The sequence below is a fragment of the Babylonia areolata genome, chromosome 15 (genome assembly GCF_041734735.1).
Source record: "Babylonia areolata isolate BAREFJ2019XMU chromosome 15, ASM4173473v1, whole genome shotgun sequence".
Lineage (NCBI taxonomy): Eukaryota > Metazoa > Mollusca > Gastropoda > Neogastropoda > Buccinidae > Babylonia > Babylonia areolata.
In genome coordinates, this window is record NC_134890.1 from 9,187,433 (window position 1) to 9,208,602 (window position 21,170).

The 21,170-nt window shown below is 41.9% G+C and overlaps 2 protein-coding genes across 2 annotated transcripts in view; one reads left to right on the forward strand and one right to left on the reverse strand.

Annotated features, from left to right (window-relative positions):
• The window catches only part of LOC143290410 (protein timeless homolog), a 79,496-nt gene that overhangs the window by 14,312 nt on the left and 44,014 nt on the right, over nt 1-21,170 (forward strand). Inside the window, exons 14-19 of the mRNA XM_076599824.1 lie at nt 1,646-1,749; nt 3,995-4,073; nt 5,496-5,623; nt 6,290-6,449; nt 8,079-8,159; nt 9,108-9,208. Of these exons, the coding sequence (XP_076455939.1) occupies nt 1,646-1,749; nt 3,995-4,073; nt 5,496-5,623; nt 6,290-6,449; nt 8,079-8,159; nt 9,108-9,208 (653 nt within the window). The remainder of the gene's footprint in view (nt 1-1,645; nt 1,750-3,994; nt 4,074-5,495; nt 5,624-6,289; nt 6,450-8,078; nt 8,160-9,107; nt 9,209-21,170) is intronic.
• LOC143290411 (uncharacterized) overlaps nt 15,936-21,170 on the reverse strand; it is a 6,957-nt gene continuing 1,722 nt past the window's right edge. The window contains exons 1-3 of the mRNA XM_076599825.1: nt 20,349-21,170; nt 18,789-18,931; nt 15,936-16,964 (exon numbers count right to left, since the gene is read on the reverse strand). The exon at nt 20,349-21,170 is cut by the window's right edge and continues 1,722 nt beyond it. Of these exons, the coding sequence (XP_076455940.1) occupies nt 16,463-16,964; nt 18,789-18,931; nt 20,349-21,170 (1,467 nt within the window). The 3' untranslated portion in view covers nt 15,936-16,462. The remainder of the gene's footprint in view (nt 16,965-18,788; nt 18,932-20,348) is intronic.

Below are 21,170 nucleotides of genomic sequence, written 5' to 3' on the forward strand. Positions count from 1 at the left end.
AGAAAATACTGGCTGCTGTGGGATTCGAACCAGTGAGCTCAGATTCTTTTGCTTTCTTGGTGGAAGCGTTACCTCTAGGCCAACACTCAACTATGCCTTTATCAATTAGTATTTTGCAGAGTGGACCATACTTTGGGAGGGGTGAGTGGGGGTGGACTAGCTCTAAAAGAGCACACCAGTGCTTATCTGTTATTCGTGAAAGTAAAGAATTTTGTCTTGTCGAAAAACAAAACAAGAGAAGTCCCTTTTGTCCCCCCCATGAAATGCCAAGGATCCTTCAGTATAGACAGAGTACGCGCATTCTGGAAAATCTGTGCCCACAATTTCCTCTTTTCTGTTACTTTCTTTGTTTCTGCCAATTTTCTTCAATATTGTCAGGTTTTTGTTTTTTTTCTGCCTGCCCGGTCCATTCATCTGTCTTTTTTCCAGCAGCCCTTGACGCCTTTTTCTCTCTTTTCTGCAGTCTGTTATTCTTAGTACTGTTTTTCAATGGGATGGGCACTAGCTGCCCATTGTGCAGTTTTATTTTTGTATATGGCCTTTTTGACTCACTTGTCTAAACAAAGTGAGTCTGTGTTTTAACCCGGTGTTCGGTTGTCTGTGTCTGTGTGTCCGTGGTAAACTTTAACATTGCCATTTTCTCTGAAAATACTTTGTCAGTTGACACCAAATTTGGCATAAAAATAGGAAAAATTCAGTTCTTTCCAATCATCTTGTTTAAAACAATATTGCACCTCTGGGATAGGGACAAAAAAAAAAAAAAAAAAAAAGAAAACAAATTATATGCAAACTGAATTTACTGTTATATATATATATATATATATTTTTTTTTTTTTTTTTTTTTTTTTTTTTTTTTTTAATTCTCTAAACTTGGCACTTTGATCTGATATTCTGACACAACAACAAGAGCAGTCATTTTTATCACTTTTTGTTCAAACAGGAACTTCTTTTGCTAAGTATGGAAGTTGTATTTCTGGTGCATGTCTTTGCTGCAGATAGTAAAAAAGGGAAATTACTCTGTAATTAATGCTAGGGGAGTTAATTTGCTTTAAACTGATCTTTCTCATCTTAAACATTACATTTTGAAATAATACTCAATACATAAAAAGCTTGTGTGCTTTACTCTCAGTAACACTACCAGGGGCAGTGCTTGTGTGCCATTAGTTCTACACGCGCTAAGTGCATGCTGCACACGGGACATGGGGTGGGGGTGCGGGGCGGTCATCAGTAATGATGAAAATATTTTAAGAAAGAAATTTAGAAAGAAGATGACAAAAAGGTGATATTTGACTTTATTTCAAAATGAAAGGTAACATTTTTTAATGGAACTATTTTTAAAGTGTTGTGCAAAGTGAACTTAGGTGCAATGGCAGATTTGGTTAAGCGTTCGACTTCTGACGCAGTGATCAGGGTTTGAATCTCTGTTTCGGCATGGTGTTGCATACTAGGGAAAGACACTTCACCATGATTTTCCTCATTCCACTCAGGTGTGAATGAGTTCCTTTCTTCGCTTGTGGAAGGTTAAAACAGCAGGAGAGGACTGTGCCCTGCAATCTAGTGCCAAGCCGTAGACATAGTGGATATGAATTCACTGCCCTGATGGCCTATATAGGATCTTTCAGTAGACTGTGGTGTTGATGTGCAGGGTTCATCTGGCACTGAGAGCATACCAAGAACTGCTGATGACATTGGATATGATGGACAGGTCCAGTAACTCTCATCTTCGTGATTCTGCCAGTGTTATCAAGAGTGAGTGCCCTTTCCTTTTCATGTTTTCCTTGTTTTGTAGTGTCATGTGTTGCCAGTGTGGTTACATGAGTCAGTGTGTTGCATTCTTTGTTAAAAATTATACACCATGACATAAAAGAAGCAGAGCATATTTGGTTGAACATTGAACATCATTGAACATTGTTGGTTATTGCAGGTATTAAACAAATCTGACATGTTTGTCTTGTTAATTGTTCAAAGGGAAGCATTATATTTACAATTACTAAAAAAAAGAAAAGTAGTTCTGACATCAACTATGGTTTGATTAGAGTTGTATGTACGACAGTGGGTTTCCATGCAATGTGGAATGCATGGAAGCAAAGGAGACAAAATGGCAAAGCTGTGTACAGATGTTGAAGAAGAAGATATTTTCAGGGCACCACTTACTAAATTCCTTACTGATGACAGTAATCACTTAGATGTGGAGCCATACTGGAGCTATAGTGGACTGATGGCCTGGAGGTAAAGCGTCCACCTAGGAAGCGAGAGAATCTGAGCGCGCTGGTTCGAATCACGGCTTAGCTGCCAATATTTTCTCCCCCTCCACTAGACCTAGAGTGGTGGTCTGGACGCTAGTCATTCGGATGAGATGATAAACCGAGGTCCCATGTGCAGCATGCACTTAGCACACGTCAAAGAACCCACAGCAACAAAAGGGTTGTTCCTGGCAAAATTCTGTAAAAAAAAAAAATCCACTTCGATAGGAAAAACAGAAAAAACTGCACACAGGAAAAAATACAAACAAACGGGTTGCGCTGTAGTGTAGCGACGCACTCTCCCTGGGGAGAGCAGACAGAATTTCACATGAAGAAATCTGTTGTGATAAAAAGAAATACAAATACAAATTCAAATAACGAGTTAGCATCCACCCAAAAATGGAGGCCACCATCATGTCCCTCCAAGCGACAGTCCCCTGTATATCTTTCTGAAGCCGTTAGAAGATCAGGTCACCTGGATACTACAAACTGAAAAGCCACATGCACAGACAGTTCTGTGTTGTACTGTCCCCTTTGTGGCCCTGTGGAGAAGCGGACTAGACCACTGAACTTGTTCCCCAGGACCGCAGGGACCTCAGGTCTGAGCAGAGATGACAGCTATTACAATTTCACTGTATTTTGTTACACTCAGTCGCAGTTTGTTCAGACGTTACGCCAATGTCAAAATTGTTCCGATGAGTTCATTCTCGACTATATAGCATGTGATGGCACATGCTTTCCTGTTGTAAGATTACCCAGACGCTCTAGACCTATCGATCACAAGGCCAGGTCAGTCACTACTAAACTCGGTCTCACATCATGATGCTCAGCTAATCGCGTGGGTGTTTACATTGAAACAGCATTGAGTGGACCAATTAGCTTAATCATTTGCCTGAACAAGAGAGAACATGGCTAAATCAAGTGTTTGTATGCTTTAAAAAAAAAAGAAGAAAAAAGTGTTTGCTGTGTAGATAAAATGTATGTTTGCTGATGCGGGTCAGAGTCCGTGTGTTCCTACCAGATTCAGAATGTTCATACCAAATTTCCTGATTGTTCCTACAAACACTTGACATAGGAGTTGGCATCCGTGTCTGAGGGAGGGGGAGGTGTGGCCGATACCCACTGCCCTACAAGACAAGCTGCAGCATGTGCCTGTGGAAACTCCAGTCACTCACTGCTCTACAAGACAAGCTGTAGCATGTGCCTGTGGAAACTCCAGTCACTCACTGCTCTACAAGACAACCTGTAGCATGTGCCTGTGGAAACTCCAGTCACTCACTGCCCTACAAGACAACCTGCAGCATGTGCCTGTGGAAACTCCAGTCACTCACTGCTCTACAAGACAAGCTGTAGCATGTGCCTGTGGAAACGCCAGTCACTCACTGCCCTACAAGACAACCTGCAGCATGTGCCTGTGGAAACTCCAGTCACTCACTGCTCTACAAGACAAGCAGCAGCATGTGCCTGTGGAAACTCCAGTCACTCACTGCTCTACAAGACAAACTGTAGCATGTGCCTGTGGAAACTCTCCAGAGAACTGTTTGATTTGGAGGACTAACTTCAAGGTGTAAAATGGCTGTGAAGATTGTAAATTATTTTTGACATTTTCCACCAGTAAAAAAAATCAAGCATTTTTTAATTTGAAGAAAATAAGGATATTGAAATTGTCTTGAAATGCCTCAGTTGTTTACATGATGTGACTTGTTACTTGGTCACTAACCATTGAAAACTAAATGCCGTGTTTGTTGCAGGCAACGTCTTCTACATGATGGAGTTCAGAGACATTTTCATCACATTGCTGAAAAGATTCAATGAAGGCAAAAACTCCAGGTAAGCTGTATTAAGATTTCAAGCAAGGTCTGTCATTGAGAAGTTAAATATGAGAGCACTCAGTTCATTTGGAGCCCAAGTAAGAGGCGTGTATTTTTTGTCCTTTTTTTTTTTTTTTTTTTTTTGAGGGGAAAAAATCATAATCAACTACGTTGTTTTTTGTCATGGATGCTTTTATGTTTTGCCACTTCCCTGTGTGTGTCAAGAGTGGGGCAGTCCTCTTTGAGGTTATCAGAAAATTTGTTTCCTTTTTCTGCCCTGTAATCTGCTACACTGTATTGGCGTTACTTCACGCTGCTCATTCTGAGTCCCCTACACATGGCCATATATCGGTTCAACTGTTGCAGTCACAGTGACTGCAGTCTACAGGGAAACCTTTTAGGTCAGACAGAGTGGCTGCATTAGTTACCCTTCCCTGCACCAAAGATTACTTAGTTTATGTCTTTGGAATACTACATTTCATCCACTTGGTGCACACTCACACACAGACATGGATGGAAAGACTGGCGTAACAGTTGAATGGTCAGAGCGTTGGACTTCCAGTCAAAGAATCCTTGGTTCAGACCCAGTAGTGGTGGCTGTTGCAAGTTTTTTCTGATCTCCCAATTCAACATTGGTGCAGACCTGCTCATGCCTTGATCTTTGTGGGAATACACATGCAGACAAGCAAATATGCATGGTTAAGATCCAGAAATCTATATCATCCATAGTGCGGATTTGGGGAATAAAAACATACCCAGCACGCACACCCCTGAAAAAGGAGCATGACTGCCTAAACGGCAGTTTTGCATTTCTTCATCCATTTGTTAAAACGTTACATTGCATGAAGGTTGTATGTGTGCATTCACATGCCTGCATGTATGTGTGCTTGTGTATATTTATGTCTTTTTGCGTGAGTACTTTGTATTTGTGTTTCTTTTTATCACAACAGATTTCTCTGTGTGAAATTCAGGCTGCTCTCCCAAGGAAGAGCACATCGCTATACTACAGCACCACCCATTTTTTAGTAGTTTTTCCTGCGTGCAGTTTTTGTTTTTCCTATCGAAGTGGATTTTTCTACAGAATTTTGGCAGGAACTACCCTTTTGTTGCTGTGGGTTCTTTTATGTGCGCTTAATGCATGCTGCACACGGGATGTCGGGTTTATCGTCTCATCCGAATGACTAGCGTCCAGACCACCACTTAAGGTCTAGCAGAAGGGGAGAAAATATCAGCGGCTGAGCCGTGATTCAAACCAGCGTGCTCAGATTCTCTTACTTCCTAGGTGGATGCGTTACCTCTAGGCCATCACTCTACATGTATGTTTGTATGTACGTGTACATGTACATGTCCATATACACTGTGCACACATGCACAGTGTGTGTGCTTACAAGAAAATCGTGTTGACAAAAGCAGTCATAAAGATGTTGATTGTGTGGGGCAGGTCCTACCTGAAAGACCTGGTGGAAACCACTCACCTGTTTCTGCGGATGCTGGAGAGGCAAACAAAGCGAAGTGGACACCTGGTGGTCAGAGGCAAGGGACGCAGAAAGAAAAAGCGATCAAAGAAAGGTCAGGGTCACTGAGCAAATTCACCTGTATTTGTATTTTTTTTCCCTCCATTTTTTCCCCACCCTCCATTTAATCATGCTGATTCTTTCTGACATAGACCACAGCAAGTTGAATCTGTTCAGAGGACTGAATATTGATATATGTATTCGTCCAGAGGCGTACATGGCCATCCATGCACATTCGCATATTTACACAATGTTTAGATGCACACACAGTATTATTAGATGTACATACACAATGTCTACATGCATAGGCAGTATTTACATATCATCACAGCATTGACAGGCACCTGATGTTATTTAACTACATACACAGTGTTTACATGTGCCGGTAGTATTGTTTTCAATCTGCATGGTCTTAAGGGAAAGCATTATGTTGCAGCAACTGCCAGACAATGAAAGGTAATCTCTTTGAAGTTACGTAAATGACTTCTGTCATAGAATACTTCTACTTCGAGTGTGCTCAGTAACAGTTTCATAAATGTCCCTTTTAAGTTTTGCTTTAAATTGTTTGTGTCATTTGATGGACATTTAAAATTTTTCTCTTTTTTCTTTTATAGGATACATTCATAAAACATTATTCTGACAATTTTTGTTCGATTGACATTTCAAGTCTGATGGTCAGATGAATAAATAATCCATTTTTATCCTTGATATCTATTGCAAGCATCAAAAAGAAAGCCAGATGAGCCAACGGAACAACAGCTGGAGGACATATGGCAGGAAGTGTCATCAGAGTTAACGCCCTTGCTCCAGGGGACAGAAACGTTGCCCCAGGACATAACTCCATTTGACGCTGCCTCCGAGGTGGATGTGGAACAACAAAGGTAAGACCGATCACACAGGCCAGAAATCACCAACACCACACACACAACAAAAATTCACAAAAATTAGAATATTTCTGTAAAAAGAAATATATGAACATATAATCAAGGATCAGAATAACCAGAGTCGCTGTATGTTGATCACAGCAATGTTTCTTTTTTTATGGTTGATCAACAATAATGTTACTTTCGTTTTGTATCATGTTTTCATAGTTGCTATTGTTTCCATTGTGCTGCAGATCAAACAGAATTCTAGCCACGACCACAGCCCTATACAGCCATATTGATTCGCTTTTTGATTTTTACAAAACACAAACTAACACATAAAAATTTAGCCAAAATTTGCTGAGACTTTGCTTCAGACACCTTGCAAGACAGTCGCCATTTGGAAACGAAGTGACGGGCGCAATAGCCGAGTAGTTAAAGCGTTGGACTGTCAATCTGAGGGTCCCGGGTTTGAATCACGGTGACGGCGCCTGGTGGGTGAAGGGTGGAGATTTTTACGATCTCCCAGGTCAACATATATGCAGACCTGCTAGTGCCTGAACCCCCTTCGTGTGTATACGCAAACAGAAGATCAAATACGCACATTAAAGATCCTGTAATCCATGTCAGCGTTCGGTGGGTTATGGAAACAAGAACATACCCAGCATACACATCCCCGAAAACGGAGTATGGCTGCCTACATGGCGGGGTAAAAACGGTCATACACTTAAAAGCCCACTCGTATGCATATGAGTGAACGTGGGAGTTGCAGCCCACGAACGCAGAAGAAGAAGAAGGAAACGAAGTGATCATGTGACAGGCTTGACTACTGGTTATGCAGTCAGCCCTAAACTGCTGCTTTGGGAGTGAAAGGCTCAAAGGCTCTTAGAAAAATTGTATTACTCTTTTTGTCACAACAGATTTCTCTGTGTGAAATTCAGGCTGCTCTCTGCAGGGAGAGCATGTCACTACACTGACAGCGCCACCCTTTTTATTTATTTTAATAAAAAATTCTATTCTGCGTGCAGTTTTATTTGTTTTCCTATTGAAATGGATTTTTTCTACAGAATTTTGCCAGGGACAACCCTTTTGTTGCCATGGGTTCTTTTATGTGTGCTAAGTGCATGTTGCACATGGGACATTGGTTTATTGTCTCATCTGAATGACTAGTGTCCAGACCACCACTCAAAGTCTAGTGGAGGGGGAGAAAATACGGGTGACTATGGGATTTGAACCAGAGCACTCAGATTCTCTCGCTACCTAGGCAGACAACTAACCTCCAGGCCAACACTCCACATGTCTAATATGAAAAGGTCATCAGCAGAAAGAAGTACACATGTGAGTTACTGCCCATGAATGGATAACCAGATGTGCGAAAAAACTTAAGCTTGAATTTATAACGGTTTGGGGAGTAGGCGGAGGGTATATTTCAGTAAATAAAAATTTACAGTCTGTATGAAGCCAATAAGTTAATTGTAGGATTACAGAGATTTTTCTCAGTTTCTTTTCACTAAGTTGCTTCTTTGTAATCTGACCCCAAAGTGTGTGCCTCTGTCAGCAACAAGATATTCTGTTTAAACTGGGGTAAATTTATGCGGATTGCTGTGTTTATAAACCGTGTCAGTATGCTGCGTTACTGTGTTACAGGGTAGACGCCATGGTTCGAATCCACTCCGCATTGAGACAAAAACGAGCTGGGGAGGCTGTGGCCATTTTCAGAGCTGCAAGGTTTGTACGGTTTCCGTTCTTTCAGAATTGTCAGCAGAGTATGTTTTATGTTCAAACTTCCAGTTGACAGTGAAATAGATATTTAGAGAGGAAAAAGAAGAGAAGCATTTGGGGATCTGCCCATCAGTGCCCGCACCAGCCACCGTGGCAAAGTGGTCAGTGTCATGCACTGACAGCTAGGAGGATGTGGGTTCAACCTCCGGCAGAGTTGTTTGTTATTTGGCACATAACTGGCTCTAACCCAGAGTTAAGTGTGCAATGGGCACAAAAAGCAAATCTTCATCTTTGATTGTGACCTTGGAAAGTTTGGTACTTTTTCCTGTCATTTTCTGAATGTAGATAATGTTTGGATCCCTTTTTCTGTTATCTTGTGATTGTAAGTAATGCTTTGACACGGTTTCTGTCATCTTGTGATTGTAAGTAATGCTTTGACACGGTTTCTGTCATTTTGTGATTGTAAGTAATACTTTGACACAGTTTCTGTCATCTTGTGATTGTAAGTAATGCTTTGACACGGTTTCTGTCATCTTGTGATTGTAAGTAATGCTTTGACACGGTTTCTGTCATTTTGTGATTGTAAGTAATGCTTTGACACGGTTTCTGTCATCTTGTGATTGTAAGTAATGCTTTGACACGGTTTCTGTCATTTTGTGATTGTAAGTAATGCTTTGACACGGTTTCTGTCATCTTGTGATTGTAAGTAATGCTTTGACACGGTTTCTGTCATTTTGTGATTGTAAGTAATGCTTTGACACGGTTTCTGTCATCTTGTGATTGTAAGTAATGCTTTGACACGTTTTCTGTCATCTTGTGATTGTAAGTAATGCTTTGACACGTTTTCTGTCATTTTGTGATTGTATACAATGTTGTATACAATGTTTGGACCCTTTTTTCATTAATCTTGTGATGGTATGTGTAATGTTTTGATATTTTTCTGTTGTCTTTTAGAGAGGTGTGGCCAGAACGGGATGAGTTTGGGTCACAGGACATCAGCTCGGAGGAGGAGTTTATGGCACTGCGACAGATCTTCATGGCCCCACTGCCGGGTGGTAAGTACAGTGTGTGCTGGGTGTGTGTGTGTATTGTATTGTATTGTATTGTATTGTATTGTGGTAAGTACAGTGTGTGCTGGGTGTGTGTGTGTAGTGTATTGTATTGTATTGTGGTAAGTACAGTGTGTGCTGGGTGTGTGTGTGTATTGTATTGTATTGTATTGTATTGTGGTAAGTACAGTGTGTGCTGGGTGTGTGTGTGTAGTGTATTGTATTGTATTGTGGTAAGTACAGTGTGTGCTGGGTGTGTGTGTGTATTGTATTGTATTGTGGTAAGTACAGTGTGTGCTGGGTGGGCGTGTGTATTGTATTGTAGTGTATTGTATTCTGGTAAGTACAGTGTGTGCTGGGTGTGTGTGTGTAGTGTATTGTATTGTATTGTGGTAAGTGCAGTGTGTGCTGGGTGTGTGTGTGTATTGTATTGTATTGTATTGTGGTAAGTACAGTGTGTGCTGGGTGTGTGTTGTATTGTATTGTGGTAAGTGCAGTGTGTGCTGGGTGTGTGTGTGTAGTGTATTGTATTCTGGTAAGTACAGTGTGTGCTGGGTGTGTGTGTGTATTGTATTGTGGTAAGTACAGTGTGTGCTGACAGGGCATGTGTATTGTATTGTATTGTATTGTGGTAAGTACAGTGTGTGCTGGGTGGGCGTGTGTATTGTATTGTAGTAGGTACAGTGTGTGCTGACAGGGCGTGTATTGTATTGTATTGTATTGTGGTAAGTGCAGTGTGTGCTGGCAGGCGCATGTATTGTATTGTATTGTGGTAAGTATGGTGTGTGCTGGGTGGGCGTGTGTATTGTATTGTATTGTGGTAAGTGCAGTGTGTGCTGGCATGGCGTGTGTATTGTATTGTATTGTGGTAAGTGCAGTGTGTGCTGACAGGGCGTGTGTATTGTATTGTATTGTATTGTGGTAAGTACAGTGTGTGCTGGCAGAGCGCGTGTATTGTATTGTATTGTATTGTGGTAAGTACAGTGTGTGCTGACAGGGCGTGTGTATTATATTGTATTGTGGTAAGTGCAGTGTGTGCTGACAGGGCATGTGTATTGTATTGTATTGTGGTAATTACAGTGTGTGCTGACAGGCCATGCATATTGTATTGTATTGAATTGTGGTAAGTGCAGTGTGTGCTGGGTGGGCGTGTGTATTGTATTGTAGTAGGTACAGTGTGTGCTGACAGGGCGTGTATTGTATTGTATTGTATTGTGGTAAGTGCAGTGTGTGCTGGGTGGGCGTGTGTATTGTATTGTAGTAGGTACAGTGTGTGCTGACAGGGCGTATATTGTATTGTATTGTATTGTGGTAAGTACAGTGTGTGCTGTATTGTATTGTATTGTATTATTACTGTTTGTCTCAAGGCCTGACTAAGCGCGTTGTGTTCTGCTGCTGGTCAGGCATCTGCTTAGCAGATGCGGTGTTGTGTATATGGATTTGTCCGAACGCAGTGACACCTGCTTGAGTAACTGAACTGAACTGTAGTCTTTGCCATGACAGATTTCTTTATGTGAAATTCAGGTTGCTCTCCTCTGGAGAGCATGTCACTACAGTGTTGTGCCAACATTTTTTTTTCTCCTACCTGTAAGTGTAATTGTTTTTCTATCATCAAACTGGAGGGGGTTTTTTTTGTTTTGTTTTTTTTACAGAATTTTGCCAGAGATAAACCTTTCGTTGCTGTGGGTTCTTTTACGTGCACTTAGCACATGTTTCACACGGGAACTCTGTTTATCATCTCATATAGATCATCAGCGTCCAGACCATCATTCAGTGTCTAGTGGAGGAGGAGAAAATACTGGTAAGTGTAGGATTTGAACCTGTGCACTCAGATTCTCTCAATTCCTAAGCGGTTGCCTTACCACAAGGCCACCACTCCACTTCATTGCAGACGTTCTTTAGGGTCATGGGTTCAAATCCTGTTCACTGCGCCTGGTGGGTTATGGGTGAAGGTTTTTTTCAGTCTGGCAAGTCAGCAGGATTGTAGAATGGCAAGTGCCCGAACCCCCTTTGTGTACATATGTATGCAGAAGATTAAACGTGCTCTTTAAAGATCCCGTAACCCATGTCGACGTTCGGTGGGTTTTGGAAACATAACCAGCATGCATGCCCCAGAAAACCGAATATAGCTGACTTGATGGTGAGGTAACAATGGTCATACATGCACACTTCTACATTCAAGTGAAAGTGCAGCCTGGGTATGCAGAAGAAGAAATTATGCTGAGCACGAGTAGAATTTTCCATGCTTTGTGTGTGTGTGTGTGTGTGTGACTGTGTTTTCAACAGTTGACATACTTCTCAGTCACACTGTGTGGTCAGAAGGAGAGTGGAGATTTAAAGTGATGTAATTAGTCTTAAATGTCACTTGTGTTTACTTCTGTTTTATCAAGGAATGGCCTTCAAATACTTTTCAGAATGTAACTCTGCTTTCGTTCCTGACCTCCCAGCAGGAGTGCTGTCCCTTTACCTTGCCTCACCTCACCTGTTCCCCTTATTTCATTTTTGTCAGTTTTCAACAGTTGCACCCATGTATATGTGTACGTGCACGTTACCGCTATGTTTTAATTTGTGTTGATGGAAGATTCATTCATGGCCTAATTTCTCTCTGTGTGTGTGTGTGTGTGTGTTAGTCACCACTCTATTTAAATTTATGTTACTTTTGGACTCACTAGTGTATGGCCTGTTTTCTCTTCTCCACCCCTTTTTTTTTTTTTTTTTTTTTAATGATAATAATGATGACAATGATAATAGTACACAGAGCACATATGTACTGAAGACATCAAAACAATTTATGAAACACAAACTGTCTTCTCTGTCCATCTCTCTCACCCCTTCTCTCATTGCAGACAGGGGTGGGGTCAGGGTGGGATGGAGATTAGTGGACAATAGATTTTTCTGCAGATTCGGGAAAAAAGGATCAGTACGAACAACAGATTTAGATATATATATATTTCTAAGCAAGTAACTGGGGAACAATTATCTGGGAAACAATTATCTGGCAGCCCATCTTTGTAGTCAAGACTTACTGCCAAGTTGTTGAAGTGCACAATTACAATGGAGGGTTCCATGTTTGGGTCTTTCAGGGACTGAAACACTTCTCCGCTATATTCAGATTGGTGGTCTGGGTACTGGACTTTACAACTTCAAAACTCCAGACTTGATTGGCTCCCTAAGAGAGGAATTTCTCCTGATTGCAGTTGCAATCTTTCCAGTGAAATGACAAACCGAGGTTCTTTGAATATCATGGACATGAACCCTTCAGTGCCCCAGAATGGAAATTTCCATCTGCATCATTGTAGGAATTTTCTCATCGCAAAATCATTATCCTTATAATTATATTGGATGATGGCCCCAGTCATGGCCTTACTGTTAACAACTGTTTCAGACGAAGGATCCCGATTGGGGCTTTAGAAAGTTTTGAATTTTTGGAGTGGCACCTAATTTGATTCGTGACGTTGTAAACTGTGAATATCTTAACTGATGTTTCCACTCTCTGCTGCGACCAATAAAAGGCAGAGTGTGCTGACGAGCAGGAGAGTTATTTTCTAGGTGACTGGTTCACTGGAACAGTGCGTGTCAACCCAGTCTGACCCAGTTTCTTTTCAGTCACAAGACAGACAACAGAATTAGATGAAGGGGCCCTATAATATGTCCTGATTTCAGTCTGTTTCAAACTCTGTGTGCTTTCCTGGATTCGTTTACAAGTCATCAGTGTGTGCAAATTTCAAACAAAAAATAAATACTTTCATCATCTTACTGGATGATAGCATAAGAAAGGAGGAAGTTTTATATTTTGTTCACAACTAACTTGTTATAAATTTTCAGTTAATAAATTCCAACATTTGTTTTTTTGCAATTTTATTTCTTTCCCATACAATTGGGCCTTCCATGGAGGAAGTCAAGGGAGCTAACTGGCAGTACAGTGTAAAATTTATGTGAAATTGTCATTATTGGGTAGATTGTTCATTTTCCTTTCAGAAAAGTATAGGTTACATATACTTTCAATTGTGTGCATGCTAGATTTTGAAAAAATATGTATATTACCTTCTATGACCAAACCATCCCTTGGCAAATAGTTGTCACTGAGCTTGGCACTGAAAGGGTTAAATGAACACTGCAACAGGAGAGTTGTACCCGGTAACGTATCTGTAGGAGAACAGCTTTTGTGGGAAAAGGAACATAGTTACTGTGCAGACATACTGGAAAGGGAAAGGGAGAAAAGGGATGACAGTGTGTAGTGATTTGTCCTGCCAGGGAAAGGCTGCCCAGATTTCACAGTGATGAATCTGTTGTGGCGAGTAAAAGATTACAGTACAATACAACACAATACAATACAGTACAGTACAATACTATACAATTTAATACAACACAGCTGTGCAGTGCATGAATGAAGATGTGAAAAGCTTGAGGGCTTCATCTCTCTTTCTGTGGTTGATTAGGTTTTATGCATTTGGTCTCATTTTCCTCATAAAACATGCAGCATTATATAAACATCAAAGTTGATGGCACAGTCGAGGGTCTCGGGATCGAATCATGGTAACGGCGCCTGGTGGGTAAAGGGTGGAGATTTTTCCGATCTCCCAGGTCAACATATATGCAGACCTGCTTAGTGCCTGAACCCCTTTCGTGTGTATACGCAAGCAGATCAAATATGCACGTTAAAGATCCTGTAATCCATGTCAGCGTTCGGTGGGTTATAGAAACAAGAACATACCCAGCATGCACACCCCCGAAAGCGGAGTATGGCTGCCTACATGGCGGGGTAAAAACGGTCATACACGTCAAAGCCCACTCGTATACATACGAGTGAACATGGGAGTTGCAGCCCACGAACGAAGAAGAAGATGGCACAGTCTACTCAGTTCAGATTCAGCATGGAACACAGTAGAGTACATAACAATAGAGTACAGTACAGCATACTGCAGTACATTACAGTGCAGTGCAATTCTGTTCTGTATGAAGGAGGCGTCAAAGCATGTGGACTTATCTATGTACACAACACATCTGCTTTTATAAATAATGGAGAGAAAAAAAGAAACTTTTTGTGGGGTGAGGGGAGTGGGGGTGCAGATGCCAGTCCTGTGCAGGAAACCAATGCACTGATCAGGCCTCAGTATACAGTATAGTACTATACAATATGACAACCCAGTACTGGTATACAATGCAACAGATTCTCAGTTTGAACAGTGCTGTACACCTTTATTGACTGATAATTTACATTGCTGTTCGAGTGACAGACACGTCAGCTGCAGTGGGCTGGAGAGCATGAGGAGAGAATGCTTGTGATGGCAGCCTGTGACAGACAGCACTGCTTTCAGTTCTTGTGGGTTGGTGTGTGGCTCACAAGTCAGATATGTGAGCGACACACTCGAGCACAGTGGGGGTGACTGGAATGTCTGGATGGGGGATATGATGGGCCGCTTTCTTCCTCCTCTCTCCAGTATTAACAAGACATCTTTTGCTGCCTGTTTCATTGTTTCCAAGTGTACTGATAAAATGCAGGCTTATATAGTGCAGTACCCCCATCTCAGATGGGGCTCACCGTGCTTTACAATAAGATATACAAATCTAAGACTAACTGACGTAAAATATGTACAAAGTCAACACAGTCTCACATGACATTGGCTAAAATATACATATGGAAGACTAAGTGATATAAACATGCTACTAGAAGGTTACTCTATATTTTTGAAAGTGCTGTAGGCACTTTGAATGTAAGAACAATGAGGCCAGGAGAAAAAAGGATCGAGCAGCATTTAAATCTCTGTTTACAAGGTGCACAGCTGCATGTCAATGCTGCTTATGCTACTGATTCAGTTAGCACACAGGTAAATAAAAGGTAAATAGGAACAAACACAGACGATTCCTAAAAAGGAAGTTCCAGGCTTGTCTTTTTGCTGATAAGGTATAAGGAGGTGTCTGGGTTTGTTCCTATGTATCTTTGATTTACCTGTGAGCTAGCTGGATTGGTGGCATAACTTTACTTGAAGTTGTGTACCTTGTAAATGGAGAGAGTTACTTCTCTTTACTGTTGTAGGCACTTTACTCTGATTTTTCTCACTCCACTCAGGTGTGGAAAGGGCAGGTTACTTCGGTCAGAGACTGTTAAAGCGGCAGAAAGAGAGGACTGGGCCCTGCCTTTCTATGCCAAACCCTTGACACATTGAATGTGGATTATGTGCCCCTATGGCCATTAGAGGTTATGGGACCTTTACCTGTACACATTAATACTTCTTTTTCTGCATGCAAAAACCACACGTCTTGTTGGTGACATACATTGATACAACTTTTATCATGTAAACCAGTTTCTGCTTTGATAAAGGACTCTTAAGACTGTTGTCTTCCATCCAGACACATGCATAGTTCAGTTTGTTGAGGGCTGGAGGCACTGAATTTAATCCATGAAGGCCCATGCCTTGTCCATTATCTGATCATTGACATCTGGACATTAGACAATAAAACATGAAATGTCTTGATCAGTGGTGAATCTCCATTGCAACTTTCATTTTGTGTTAACAGACAAGTTTCCAGCCAAATTTTACTTGACTGTTACTTGAAGTCTTTTTGACAGCTGCCCACTAATCAAAAGTTACAGTGTGTTTCTCTTTCTGTGTATGTACACTTATTCACAGTCCAAAGGAATATTGAAAATATAAAACAATCAAGCCAATAAAGTTACAGTATTTGTACATCAGGGAAGGGATTGAATAGAGACTGAGTGAATATTTGTACAACAACTAATCAAGGAAGGGACTGAATAGAAACTGAGGGATTATTTGTACAACAACTAATCAAGGAAGGGACTGAATAGAAACTGAGGGATTATTTGTACAACTAATCAAGGAAGGGACTGAATAGAAACTGAGGGATTACACAACTGCTTTACCTCCGTTACATGCCAACCAGGAAGCACCTTTTTTTTTCTTTTCCTTTGCTTCTACATGCCTTCTTCACTGGTAATTTTCTTTATCCCTAATTCATATGACAGTGAACATGTCTGAATGTATTCTAAGCATGGACTTTGAACCTTTTGTGAAAGTCCAACTAATTGTTAACTTGACACAGACATATATCACAGATTGGGAAAAGATGAAGAGGAAGTGCACAGTTTGCAAAAGTCTTTCTGAGAAAATGATTTTGACAAATATTTTCTATGGCACACAGTGCAAAGAGAGGTAATGAAAGGCACTCAAAGTCTTGTTGTACTGGAAGTTTAAAAGGCTTTGCGATTCATTGTGATGAAACGTCCCAAGATTGGAACTACACAAGCTTCGTGCAGAGGCCATCATCACTGGCTATCTCCACACTGGGTGTGGACCCTTGCTCAGATCCCGACATGTTCGTCATCGGGCAGGTGTCAGGTCTGGCATCAGGCTCGTCCTGGTCGCAGAGCACAAATTCTGTGTCGCCTTTTGGCGCCAAGGCTCTGTGGAAGGCCATTCGGATTTTCCCTTTGTTTCGCAGAACCAGTAGCAAAGCGACGACAATGATGATGAGCATGATGACGGCCACGCATGTAGCGATGATGACAGTGTGTGTGAAGGAAGAGGAGTGGGCATCGGTGTGTGTCTTGGATCCTCCATGGCGTGGGATGTCTGTGGGCTGGGGGTGAGAAGTGGTGGTGGTGGTGGTGGTGGTGGTATTAGGGGCAGTTGAAAGATGAGAGGAGGAGGAGGGGGAAGTGGTAGACATGGTGGAGGTCAGTGTGGGTTGTGTGGTCGGTTCTCGGCTGGTCTTGGGTAGGGAAGTGGAAGTGGCCTCTCTGCACACACAAATTCATCATTATTATTGGTACTTTTTTTTAGCACCTATCTTGGGTCAGAGAACAGGCATATACGCTTTTCAAACAGTAATTTGTTCAACAGGCTGCCCACGTGGATAGAGCCAACTGACAGCTGCCTTTAGGCCTTCATTTGTTTTCGATGTAATTAATCCAGGCTTCACTCACGTAAAAGAAATGAGACTATGTTAACAATGTCAAACAGTTGAGGATGAATATCATTTCTAAGATGACTGCAAATTATACAAAGAATTTGAGTGGAATTCATACACAAAATTCAAAAATATCTTCCAGATATTATTAAACTTAGCTGATACTGGAAGACAAACTGGTGGGAATGTTAGGAAAATTTGTCAGCAGCTGCTGCCAAAAAACGCCGTAACATGGAGAAGTGATTCAATCTCTTGTTCTTTGTTTATTGTATTTTATTTATCTATTATTTTGTTTTACTTTTTGTGTGTGGTATATGTAACATTGCATGTGTGTCTTATAAACCTTGTTATGGTTTAATTGACATTAGAATTGATTCTGATTCTGATTCTGACTCATGCATGCACAGACACACACATGTATATTACAGTGGATTTTACCACAGGATTTGCTGGGGACAACTTTTTTCCATAGTTTCTTTTAAGTGCCTGCTGCATACAGGACCTCAGTTTAGAGTCTCATCCAAATGACTAGTGTCTGAACCACCACTCAAGGTCTAGTGGAGAGGGAAGAAATTCTGGTGAGTGTGGGATTCGATCTCACAACTTCAGATTCTCTCGTTTCCCAGGTGGACGTGTTACCACGACACCATCTCACCGCATTACTCAGTGTTTCATGGTGTGTTTTTATCTTCTCAAGGATTTATGTTGCAGTACTGCAGTGTGTAAAGGTGGGCATGATATTGATACACCATTGTTTTATTTCACAACTTACGTTGATTGCTACAGTATTTTCTGTAGCTGGAGGGTGGTTTTTTGTTTTTTGGTTGTTGTTTTTTTAGGGGGGGAGGTTCTTTTTCCCTCTTATTCTTTTCCTGAAAAGACAATTCTTTCTGTGACAAGTCTGGGTGTTATGTACTATGCTGAAAATTACTTGACCACAGGAAAAGGGCTGGGGGGTGGAGGGTTAAACTTTTAAAAATTTTTTTTATTTTTTATAGAAATCAGTCTTATAAATGAAACAATGTGTTAAAAGTATAGGGAAAGTGAATATTTTTTTCATTTGATTGAATTATTAATATCTCAGTATCAGAAAAGTTGTGTGTGTGTGTGTGTGCTTGAAGCCCTATGATCAGCTGGGCTATTTCAACACACACACACACACACACACACACACACACACATGCACTTTATTTTCTCAGATAGATCAAGTGGGAAATCTGAAACACACACATCCCAAGTATGATTGTGAACTGTAAAAGATAGCATACATCATAACAAAAGAGGAAAAAAAACAACAGATGTGTGAGTGTGTGTGTGCACTTATATGCACTCTCTCTCTCTCTCTCTCTCACTCTCTCTCTCTCTCTCTCTCTCTCTCTCTCTCTCTCTCTCACTGCCTCTCTCTCTTTCTCTCTCTCCAATCTCTCTCTCTCTCTCTCACACAAACTTTCTCTCCAATTAAACCCTCACACACATTCTCTCCAATCCCTCTCTCTCTCACTTTCTCTCTCTCCAATCTCTCTCTCTCTCTCTCTCTCTCTCTCTCACACACACACACACTCTCTCTCTCCAATTACACCCTCACACACACTCTCTCCAATCCCTCTCTCTCTCTCACTTTCTCTCTCTCCAGTTACTCTCTCTCCCCAATTACTTCTCTGTCCCAGTTTCTGTCCACTCGGCCGTGGGTGTCGTGGTATGACCTTCACCCTGGGATGATTTCTCCGTTGTGCCTGCGGTGCTCTGTAGCAGAGAGGTCAGCACTGGCGTTTCCATGGTGATGTTTGTGACGCCCGTCTGGAAGAAACAAAACGGGTTGACCATGGCATCAAAGGAAACAGAGGTGTTAAACATCATCAGAAACTAGAGGGTTAACCATGTTGTCTTTGGCAACAAAGAGATTGCTAACCATGCCATCAAAGGAAACAGGTGTTAAACATCAGAAACAAGAGGGTTAACCATGTCTTTGGCAACAAAGAGATGCCTAACCATGTCATCACAGGAAACAAAGAGATGCCTAACCATGTCATCACAGGGAACAAACAGATGCCTAACCGTGTCATCACAGGAAACAGAGATGGTTAACCATGTCATCACAGGGAACAAAGAGATGCCTAACCATATCATCACAGGAAACAGATGCCTAACCATGCTATCACAGGAAACAGAGATGGTTAACCATGTCATCACAGGGAATAAACAGATGCCTAACCATGTCATCACAGGAAACAGAGATGCCTAACCATGTCATCACAGGGAACAGATGCCTAACCATGTCATCACAGGGAACAGATGCCTAACCATGTCATCACAGGGAACAGATGCCTAACCATGTCATCACAGGGAACAAACATGCCTAAGCATGTCATCACAGGAAACAAACAGATGCCTAACCATGTTATCACAGGAAATAGAGATGGTTAACCATGTCATCACAGGAAACAGATGCCTAACCATGTCATCACAGGAAATAGAGATGGTTAACCATGTCATCACAGGAAACAGATGCCTAACCATGTCATCACAGGGAAGAAACAGATGCCTAACCATGTCATCACAGGAAACAGAGATGGTTAACCATGTCATCACAGGGAACAAAGAGATGCCTAACCATGTCATCACAGGAAACAAAGAGATGCCTAACCATGTCATCACAGGGAACAAAGAGATGCCTAACCATGTCATCACAGGGAACAAACAGATGCCTAACCGTGTCATCACAGGAAACAGAGATGGTTAACCATGTCATCACAAGGAACAGATGCCTAACCATGTCATCACAGGAAACAGAGATGCCTAACCATGTCATCACAAGGAACAAACAGATGGCTAACCATGTCATCACAGGGAATAAACAGATGCCTAACCATGTCATCACAAGGAACAAAGAGATGCCTAACCATGTCATCACAGGGAACAAAGAGATGGTTAACCATGTCACTTCTTTATGTAAATGAAACTGAGGAGTATGACATTTTTTCTAGTTATTTGTTATATAAGTGTAAACAGACTGCCAGATTATTCTGCAGGAAAACATAGTTTTATCAGTTATGATTTCTATTCCTTTAATTCTGCCCAAATTTATGTTGTGCCTTGAATTAATGTGTGGTTTTCAAATGGCTTGATAAACAAAAGCATTGTATGTTGCACGCACACACACACACACACACACATGCACATACACACACATGCTATTACTACTACTGCTACTTACTGTTTGCTTTGTCATTTCTGACGTGGTAGAACCAGTCTGGTAGTGTCCAGTGTCTGATGTGTATGGTTCATCAGACACTGCCTCCTGCTCAGTAACCCCATCAGGTGTGGGCAGACTGACCGTGGTCTGTGAATCACCAGTGTCTGACTGGGTAGGAGCAGAGCTGACCAGGACCGTCGTCAGATCAAGGAAGGTGGAATTGGTCGTCACCTCTGTCTCATTCCCGTCTCCTGTTTGGTCAGTCTTGTGTGTGGTGGACGTTGTGGGAAGGGTGGTAGTGTAGAAGAAGGCATGGTAGGGGAGATCAGCAATGACTTTCCCGGCCAGGTGGGAGGGCGTGGCACACACTACTTGATCGATGTCAACAAAGACGTCTCTGGACGTCTGCATCCAGTCGTGCAGCCACAGCAGACGAGGGTCGCAGACCCAGGCGTTGCCCAGCAACTGCAGTTGTTGGAGCCCAGTGAAGAAGCGAGGAAGGTCGACGTCGATGGTCTGAAGGTTGTTGTCCCGGATGTCCATCTCCCTCAAGTGGTAGAAGGACTTGAGCGTTTCGTTGGAGGTGAGGATGTTGCGTGCCAGAGAGGGGCTGGAACGAAGGAGGAGAGTGCGGAGGAAGGGGATGTCTCTGAAGAAGTTGCCCTCCATGAAGGGCTCAGAGTCCTTGATGAACGACAGGTCCAGGACAGCCAGCTTGTGAAGGCCGGCGGCGAAGCGGACGTCGATGTGTGTGACAGGGTTGTTGCCCACATCCAGCAGGGTCAGGTTCCTCATGCCCAGAAACCCCCTGTCTTGTAGCACAGTGATAGCGTTGTCACTGAG